This window comes from Ostrinia furnacalis, unplaced genomic scaffold, assembly GCF_004193835.3.
Source record: "Ostrinia furnacalis isolate ACB-3 unplaced genomic scaffold, ASM419383v2 OfSCF7613, whole genome shotgun sequence".
NCBI classification, from domain to species: Eukaryota; Metazoa; Arthropoda; class Insecta; order Lepidoptera; family Crambidae; genus Ostrinia; species Ostrinia furnacalis.
In genome coordinates this window covers 122,518-132,209 of record NW_021137852.1, presented here as the reverse complement: position 1 = coordinate 132,209, position 9,692 = coordinate 122,518, and the positions used below count along the sequence as shown (strand labels likewise).

General features: G+C 38.4%; 1 protein-coding gene across 3 annotated transcripts; it reads left to right on the top strand.

Annotated features, from left to right (window-relative positions):
• The first annotated feature begins 1,059 nt into the window (after nucleotides 1-1,059).
• LOC114365698 (uncharacterized) lies at nucleotides 1,060-9,691 on the top strand. 3 transcript variants are annotated; one of them, XR_003656973.1, is made up of 6 exons: nucleotides 1,066-1,669; nucleotides 5,288-5,348; nucleotides 5,540-5,748; nucleotides 7,584-7,749; nucleotides 8,211-8,278; nucleotides 9,148-9,691. XR_003656973.1 is itself a non-coding variant. In XM_028322330.1 (5 exons), the coding sequence occupies exons 1-5, from the start codon at nucleotides 1,504-1,506 to the stop codon at nucleotides 9,248-9,250; spliced, it is 705 nt and encodes a 234-aa protein (XP_028178131.1). In that variant the 5' UTR covers nucleotides 1,060-1,503; the 3' UTR covers nucleotides 9,251-9,691. The 3 variants fall into 3 exon arrangements, 2 of the variants coding, with proteins under 2 accessions (XP_028178131.1, XP_028178133.1); XM_028322330.1 differs by lacking the exon at nucleotides 8,211-8,278 and having other exon boundaries at nucleotides 1,060-1,669; XM_028322332.1 differs by lacking the exon at nucleotides 8,211-8,278 and having other exon boundaries at nucleotides 1,622-1,669; nucleotides 5,272-5,348.
• Nucleotide 9,692: the final 1 nt, after the last annotated feature.

Sequence of the window (9,692 nt, the reverse complement as noted above, 5' to 3'; positions counted from 1 at the left end):
ATTCTATTGAATATCATACAATTATGTTATATATAAACTATGTCGTCCATTCTGGTGCCCAGACGGCGAATAAATTGTCCTTTTGCGTGGGCTGTGACATTGTGTGTTGATGTAATAAGAAATGTCGTCTAATTTCGTTTAAAAGTTGTAAAACATAATTTAGTTATTTATAGATGGGTCAGCGGCGGCCAATGACTTTCTCAAAGGCATTTTTCTGCAAAATAATCGTAAACTGAAAACAAAATTATTTTTGTCTCATTTATTTACATGACTTTGTTTCTAGTTACGTTACATCTTTAAATTAAGTAAAATAGCCTAGAATAGAATTTATTAGCCATAATAATTAACTCTTAAACTCATAAGCTGATGGACACCTAGGTGCGTGTCATTAGTTTATTAAAATAACATGTTTTGGAAGATACCAACTTAATGTAGACCTAACGAGTGGGTAAGTTAGTACCTACCAATTAATTAATTACGTAGGTAAGTAGGTAATCCGTAATAGCTCAAAGGAAGGACAAGTACCAAATTAGTTAATGTTAAGTATTTCTGTTTATAACAATGACTGTAAGACTGTTAAAATCCTTGCAGGGGGGGCCTTTGTTCAGCTGTGGACGTCATTTGACTGAAACGAAGTAAGTAGGTACGAGTACTTACTCGTACCTACTTACTTCGTTCGAAATTTAAAAAACAATAGCAAATAAGTAGGTACTAAATACAGGCGGAAATAAATATGTAATAGCATAAGTATTCCGTAAAAGTATTATCAATAATTCAATTATTATTTTAAGTGTAGGTTCAATCAAGATAGGTATACGTAGATTGTGTGCTCGCAAGCAATCTCTTCAAGAGCGGAAAGACGCGCTTGTTCTTTACGCACGCATGAATAAACAGAAACGGACTATTGTACAGACGGCAGAAAATTTTCGTTGCAAAATCGGAGTTATTACAACTAAATAAGATGCCTCAGTTTTTAGATTGATATACCATCCGTACAGTTTCCATATCTGGAGGATGCGACGTCGGCTTCGTCTCTTCGGTGTCTCAGTTATTTCTAGTCCACGGCCGAGAGCGCCCGCGCGCCCTCAACATGCAAAGCGCGATACGCGAAGAAAAGCGGGGAAAACATTTCCACTTTTACAACTTTTTTCCCAACATCTAACACTCACTCAACTATCAAACATGGATTTGCAGTTCTGTGTATAAACTCGAGACCTAAATAAATACACAAACAAATCTCTGTATTTCCTAATTTTTGTTACGAACGGTTTTCAAGGTGCGTGATATTTTCGTATCCGGGCACATCGCCAGTGCAACTATAAATGCAATGATACGTTGTGTAAACATAAGATTTCGTGACAAACCAAAACGATGGCGGAATTTGACCGGTGATTAGTGTGGAATAATGAACTGTGAAAGCCTTGAGATGAGCATGTAAAAAATAAACAGTTATTTAAGTGATCACCTGAGTACGCTTATCTTTTGTATGGTAATGACTTCGGAATGAGTATCGATTCAGAGTGCGCGTCCAGCCTTCAGGATCGGGACTCGATCAATCCTCATTGCCGTACGAGGAGGACCTATGAGCATCCTCCAAAATCAGTGGCATCATTTCTGTGGGACTGGCTGCAGCCACTTGCTAGATTATGGGGACTCATAACAGCTGTAGGTAAGTTACCTAGGTATAAAGTGAAAATTGCGCGTTTTCCATTAAACACCGGTGAGGGCATGAGGAAGTCAAACGAATCACCTTTTCTTTAACAAACTCTACATAGTTTTATTTAACTAACGTACACACACATAACATTACTTAAACGCTCTTTGTAAGTGAATTAATGATAATTATGTGAAATACTATTGTAAGTAGGTACCTAGGAGTAAGCCAAGGAGTTAGGCCCAATCAAGTATAATCGCGGTACCTACCTATCTGTATTTTTTGTTTAGGAAGCCTACTTCCTATACCTACCTTGAAAAACCAGAGCAATTACTTTATGGCTATAAAATAATTTATGTTTTGCAATTAGGCTTTTAAAAGTCGTTATATTAACTCTACCACTGCTCCGTTACTTAAAAGGCTTCATTACTACCCTCTACTTACTTCGGATCGGGCCGCCTACATTGTGTAGTTAGTATTCCTTCATTATCTACCTATAGTACTCTTGGTTTGTCTAAGTAGGTATACCTACATCTAATTCCATTTCAAATTATTACTTAAATTAAATGTAATTTGTGCGAAGTCGCGGTTACACGCTGTAACGCTAAGTACTTACTACATAGGTATCCAAGGTTTTGGCATTTTTTTTAAAACCTTTGGATAATTTACGTTATACAAATTGCAAGTTACGATTGTCTAACACCATACATTCAGAAATTACCATAGAAAACTTCTGTTCTGGCTGCAGCTCTACAGTGTGTTCGGCCAAATTAAATTTGAAAAATTGTAAAACGTAGCTAGATCTTTATCATAAAAGACAAATATTTATCAACCTTGAAAAGTCACTTGATATTTTTGTCTGAGATAACAATGATTTACTTGTATGGAATTCTTCAGTGAAAATATTGTAGAGAACTACATTGTCTGACAGATTGCGTTGCAGACATCCAATCTATGAAGGTCAATAGCTAGTCTATCAGTATAAATCATTTTTATGAGGCATCAAGGACTAAATGAGTGCACAATACCTTCCTGCTTAATAAGTACCTACTAATAATTAAAGCATCACTAGGGTATACGCAATTGCTTGTGTATCAATAAAAAAAGTCCACTTTGTCGTAATATTTAAACTAGTTTGAGCTAGAGATCAATCATCACGCGTTGTTGTAACAGTTATTTAGTTATATTGTTTTGCAAACTCTCGACTGCGTTATTTATTTGCCAACCAATATCTAATCCTCTTACTAATAAAACCTACACGCTCGTTGAACAGTGTTTCAAAGTGACGTTTAGTATGGAAATGTCATTTTAAAACAGTGTTCAACAACTGTGTACAAAACCAAACGCAAAACATACGCAAACGCAAAACTCAAGATCAAGAACCCTGTCGTGGCTAAACGCAATCCGCGAGAGCCAGAAAGAAGAAGAAAAAAAAAACAACTGTGTAACTTTTTATTAGTAAGGGGGTTAATGTTTTAAAGAGGACGGCACATAAAGTAAGCACTGTAGCGAGCGACTGTACAAAGTTAGCATAATAATACTAAATACATACGAAATGCAATGTGTATTTATTCTTATTCAGTAAAGTGTATTAATACGACTCGTTTGTGCAGCTGTCGACGCTTTTAAAGAAAAATCATACCTATTTTTTTGTTTTTAACTCTTCTAAACTTTCTAAAGTTGAACAGCATGTGTTATTGACAAGATCGAAGCGTCTAAAACAAGTATAACGACATAAAGTTGCGTAATAAAAGTTATAGAAAATGCTAACAGAACTGTGCTAGAGCCATAGATAGTATTGCTCTACTAGCATGGGACTTTAATGATTGTTGAATCTTATGTTGTTTATTTATTTAAATAAAGGTGCTATAGAAATGGATAACAACATTAGAAATGAACTTGACTGATGCAGTATAGAGCTACAGCTGAAAATAATTATTCAATTACTTGCGTGATCTCAAAGTTATACCTACTTTGTACTACGATATGTAATTTGTTCACGAAATTTATCGGTTAGGCACTTGGTAATGTTAAATAATCTAGAATCTAGAGTCAAGAGGTTAGAGGGCCATAACTATCAGGGTGAAATATTCGCTAATCAAAGCGATTAATGACGTCATTTTGTCTAGACCCACGGAGCAGTTTCCGGAGCTTTTGACCGATAAACTAATGTCACTTGAAAAATTCAGGTCTCGGTTGGGAGTTTACGTAACTCTTGCAGTCACTTTTAATTTTTGCGTAATATTTAGGATCGTTCGTTCGTTCGTTTCAAGCAAATACTTTTTAAAAATTATATTCAGCTGAAAATTGCTGGACTTTATAAAATCTTCTAGAGAAATAAGTACTCGTATTTTATGTTATTTTTCAAACTACATAAATATTTTTCCTCGCCAATTTACCATAGGATTGGAGGAGTAGGCCATTTATTCTGATTAGGCCTACCTACTTACACTCCTCAGGTTGACGGGTCGGGTTGTGCTAGCAACGCTTTTTTGACTCGTACTATTGGCTCCGTGCACGATTACAGCGCCAACTAGCGTCCACAACTTTGTGGGCTCTGTCACATTGACATTTAGGTCGTATATTTGTGAAAAAATATCGAAATGAAAAAATAACAAATATTTTCAACTAATAAATTGTTGTGATACCACGATTTGGGTGGAAAAAAGGTTTTGAAATCATTTTGGTCATTCAAATCAAATGAGGTAAGTCCAAAAAGTGTGTTTAATTTTGATTGTGTCAGGGTTTGTTTACTTCATTTATAGTTGTAGTTTTACAGTAAAACAAAAAGAAAAAGCTACTTTAACGGTTTCATTATATAACAGTAAATATATTTAAATGTTTCTGTATCGCTAGTAATAAATTAAATATCGTTTTCAGATCGAAATGAGTATCGTTTTGAAGACCGGGTTTGTGAGAGTTACAATATCAAATTCCAACCACAAACCGTATTTAAAGGAAAGTTGTTGGTATTGGCTGGACAAGTCCGAGATGTAGAAGAATTAAGAACAAAACAAGGGCAGAGTTCAATAATTCACGCTCTCATCATAAGGCAAACATCTGTGCACAACAACTACTGTGACTCATTTTTGTACTACCACGTTGTATAGTTTAGTTATTTCCAAATTGTAAACGGCTATTAAAACAGCCCTATCGAAATACAGTCCACTCTTTTATTTAAGTTCCCAGTAGGACCCTTTTCATGCGATTAATTAATGATATTAAAATGTATTATGTAGAATCGCTTTGCCATTGACAGATACATATCTGATGACAGAGCTAACATTATTTCTACTTTTGACCACCATGAGCGCTGCGATAGATTATGTCCCCCCCACCTAGTACTTCGCACCCAGCGAATAATCATAATTATTGACGGGATTGCTTCCATGTATAGTTCCAAAATACTGGACTGTCCTGTCGATGACATTGACAGTGGGGCGCCACCGTCAATACCGGATCGCTGTTTCAGATTTTTGCCATGTTGGAAACCATATAGTTGAACGATGGTAGCGCCCCCCTGTCATTGAGTTTGGCGGGACAGTTCAGCGTGGGTCATCTATACTTTAATTTCTTAATTTAGTTTTTTAATAATATGTTTTGTTTAGGTAATGTAGTATTTCCTATTTTCAGTGATGAGCGGCGCAGGCGCGGAGCTCGCTGTGCTAGGATACGAGGTGGCGCCGGCCTTGCTGTGAGTACGTTGTTTTTTATATTTTGGACAAACCCACCAAAACTTAATTTGTATTATTTATATTATATACAAAACAATACACAATATCACAATATTATTTAATGCCTTATTTACTATTTAAATACTGGGGTCTTGCGGCCAGCCTTATTAGTCCTGTACTATCTGGTACCAAACAGTATTCTTGTACACAGCGTGGGTGCAGCCGTGGTCCTTATTCTGGAGACGATGTGGGCCGTAGCGATGTTTGTGGACCTGCTAGCCCGGAGAGGAGAGTACACGCTATCGCTGCGATGCTGGGACTTTATGAGATGGTCGTGTGCTCGAGCGCGAGCGCCGTTCTACGCGTGTGTGGCCACGGCGCTGCTGTTCTCTCACCTTACTCTGCTGGCTACTGCTGCAGGTATTTGTTTTATCTTCTTAGTTGTTGCTTGTCTATAGAGTACTTGTGGACCTGCTGGCCATAAGAGGAGAGTATACCCTATCGCTGCGATGCTGGGACTTTATGAGATGGTCGTGTGCTCGAGCGCGAGCGCCGTTCTACGCGTGTGTGGCCACGGCGCTGCTGTTCTCTCACCTTACTCTGCTGGCCACTGCTGCAGGTATTTGTTTTATCTTCTTAGTTGTTGCTAGTCTATAGAGTACTTGTGAACCTGCTGGCCATAAGAGGAGAGTACACGCTATCGCTGCGATGCTGGGACTTCATGAGATGGTCGTGTGCTCGAGCGCGAGCGCCGTTCTACGCGTGTGTGGCCACGGCGCTGCTGTTCTCTCACCTTACTCTGCTGGCCACTGCTGCAGGTATTTGTTTATCTTCTTAGTTGTTGCTAGTCTATAGAGTACTTGTGAACCTGCTGGCCATAAGAGGAGAGTACACACTATCGCTGCGATGCTGGGACTTTATGAGATGGTCGTGCGCTCGTGCGCGAGCGCCGTTTTACGCGTGTGCAGCCACGGCGCTGCTGTTCTCACACCTTACTCTGCTGGCCACTGCTGCAGGTATTTGTTTATCTTCTTAGTTTTTGCTAGTCTATAATAAAGTACTTGTGAAACTGCTGGACAAGAGAGGAGAGTACACGCTATCGCTGCGATGCTGGGACTTCATGAGATGGTCATGTGCTCGAGCGCGAGCGCCGTTCTACGCGTGTGTGGCCACGACGCTGCAGGCTGTTCTCTCACCTTACTCTGCTGGCTACTGCTGCAGGTATTTGTTTATCTTCTTAGTTTTTGCTAGTCTATAGAGTACTTGTGAACCTGCTGGACAAGAGAGGAGAGTACACACTATCGTTGCGATGCTGGGACTTCATGAGATGGTCGTGTGCTCGAGCGCGAGCGCCGTTCTACGCGTGTGTGGCCACGGCGCTGCTGTTCTCGCACCTTACTCTGCTGGCTACTGCTGCAGGTATTTGTTTATCTTCTTAGTTGTTGCTAGTCTATAGAGTACTTATGAACCTGCTACCTTACTCTGCTGGCTACTGCTGCAGGTATTTTATTATCTTCTGATTACTGCTATTACAAGCATTCGTGGCTGAGGTGACATTCTGGAGACAATGTTAGTGAACTTACTTGGAATCGATGTAGAGCTACTGCTGCAGGTTGGTAAGTAATTTATTCCTGTCATTGGGTCAGGTGACATTCTGGAGAAGATGTTTATGAATCTACTAGTAAATACGTGTGCACACACACCGTTGCGTTCCGTACCTAATATTGTCTGAACATTGTATGAAATTAAAACCTTTGAACTTTTAACGTAAAAGTCACAAAAGTGCTACGGCTCGTTGCGCGTAGCTACGTCACGTTTTCCTGCGTGGCATCTCAAATGCGAAATCATTCATTTGTTTTTTTTTAAACACGACTGCACGGCGCAAAGGAGGGTATTGTGTTTATCAGCGTATGTATGTAGATTGATATTGATAATGGGTTTGGGATTTTTAGAAAATCATTTTTCTCGCCTTGAGTTTTTCTTTGAAATAGAAAAGTAGGTAATGAGTGTGTTAAATAACCCTCCTTCTGGCGCGGTCGGGTAATTAGTTTAAGAATTGTCCTTAACTTGTAACATCTCCAATTTTACCAATAAATCAGATATGCAAAACTTGGAACAACGATAATAAGTACCTACAATTACCGACTGAATTTTACAATGGAAATTATTGTATGAATGTCATCATTAACCTTCATCAAGGCTTTTGTTCTGATGACGTAAGCTATTGATAATGACGATTGTGTTTTGTTCTTGAGGTGGCATGCTGCTGGTTCTGGCGACCCTCCGAGCGATGGTTCCGTTCTCGCCGTATGCCAGTCATGGCCGGCATACTCCTCGAGCTGGCAGCTCGCTCATCAGCCAGCATGATTCCCCGCTACCGAGTGTGTTCTACAACGCTGCCCACTCGAGTGAAGACGCGAGGTAAGTGACAGAGTTCCATCACTTTTTTTAACATCTAAGGGCGAATTGTTAGACAGGTCAATTTCAAATCCCTGTTAACAGAATTTTGGTCAAATCTGAGTGAGTCAAAGAACATTATTTTTAATTAACAAATAAGAAAATGTATGAAATCTTCGCGTTTTCGGTAGTTTACGTTTGGTGTTTAGGTATCTCCTCAACAGCTCTTGTGTTTGAAATCTTAATGTTAATGTTGATTGCTTACAATTAGCTGACTCACAATATGTACGAACAAGTAATACCTTTTTGCCTTCTAATTATGTAGAGTTATGTTCTTTGACTTTGATAAATTATACGGTACACCTACAAAGCTGATCAGGCTTTGAGTTAAAATAAAAATACTGTGACGCTGTTTTGTTTACAATTAAAAGTCGTCACGTCCTTTAATTTCCGTGTATTTACCCTACCTTTTTGTTTTTTACCAGGAAATAGCTTCAGAATTCTTGCTTGTTTAGGAAGGGCGTGAAATAAATCCGTATTTCTATAGCAAACAGTACGTACGTTCCCATAGGTAGACATGTTGTTACGTGACTAACATACTGAGTAGAATTCAAACACCGTGGTAATGTGAAATGGAAGAGAAATATTACTTACGCACCTTGTAAATTATGTCATGTTTATTTTTTACTTTTACATTATTTTTCTTTGAAAGGAAAAATGACCTTGACTTGTTTGCGGTAGTATTTAGTTTGCACTTTGCACTTCGATGAGAAATGTCGATCCGAAGTATAGCTGTAATTATTTGCATTTTTTTTAAATCCGCGAGTTTTTATAACCTTCTTACAACAAAAAAATTACTAATTTATCCATGCTTCAGTCTAGTAGAGTAAAAAACTTGACTAAAAAACCATACATTTTATTTATGTCTAAATCTATCATCTACATAGGCGGTTATCCGGGGCAACAGATTTAATCATTGTATGCAAGTACCTTAGTTTATATAGAAAACACACGCGGCAATTCACACTGACAACGCGTCCGCGCGCGTGATTTTTTATATAAAATTCACGCGCTCCGCGGCGGAGCGCGGCGCAGTGTGATAACCGCCTTAATCTGTACCTTTCATGGAAAATAATTACTTCGGGCTGAATTCTCGTGATTCGAATCGGCTGCAGTGCGTAATCAATCTTAGTAGAATTTCAAAAACATTAGAAAATTTTCATACGCACGCTCTACTTCTAATTTTTATCTTGTGCTTAATGCATTTTTGTGCGTAGAAATGTACACGAGTGAAGATTTGTTGTAGCTTTCACGAATTCTGATCATTAATCTTAGATTTTATAGGTCCATAACATCTAGTACAGTGCTTTTTACTAATAACTCGTATTTTTCGTTGCTCTGAGCTGAAAATGTTTCTTCCAGGTCGGAAGAGATGACAGTTCTCGACGTTAAGACTACATTGCCCATGGAAGAAGGTGAGCAGTCCCGCCCTGTCACGCCAAAGCAGCCTCTCTTAGAACTATGATGTACTACATTATAGACATGGAACATTTTATGAGACCGTATCTTAAGAACAAAATGGTCTTTCGATAATCTTGCAGTAAACTGCTCGGAATCAGGATCTTTAGTGGAATTAATAATACTTAACTTTGACAAAATAATTACGCGACTCAAGGAATAAAATCCAGTTGCGGTTGTTAGAGAGAGTTATTACATTTTGATTGAGACCACTCTACGTAGTTACAATTTTCATTTTGGAGTTGCGTGCGTAAGCTACTTACGTTCCCAGTTGGCAAAAAAATATGTACCTAAGCGACTTTATCGAATCGAAATCTATGACGAGCATTATTTTATCTAGAAGCATTATACCTACTTTTATATCTTGTGAAACTTCCAATGCTTCTAATGCTTAAAGTACAAAGAAATACCAAGAAAAGTACGAGTCCCATAAAATTTTCCTTCTAATT

Bases quoted from the DNA above. Each gene is read 5' to 3' on its own strand.
- LOC114365698 (XM_028322330.1), top strand. From the start codon at position 1,504: ATGAGTATCGATTCAGAGTGCGCGTCCAGCCTTCAGGATCGGGACTCG. The intron at 1,670-5,287 runs GTAAGTTACCTA...TCCTATTTTCAG, and splicing joins GGGACTCATAACAGCTGTAG to TGATGAGCGGCGCAGGCGCG. The intron at 7,750-9,147 runs GTAAGTGACAGA...TGTTTCTTCCAG, and splicing joins CACTCGAGTGAAGACGCGAG to GTCGGAAGAGATGACAGTTC.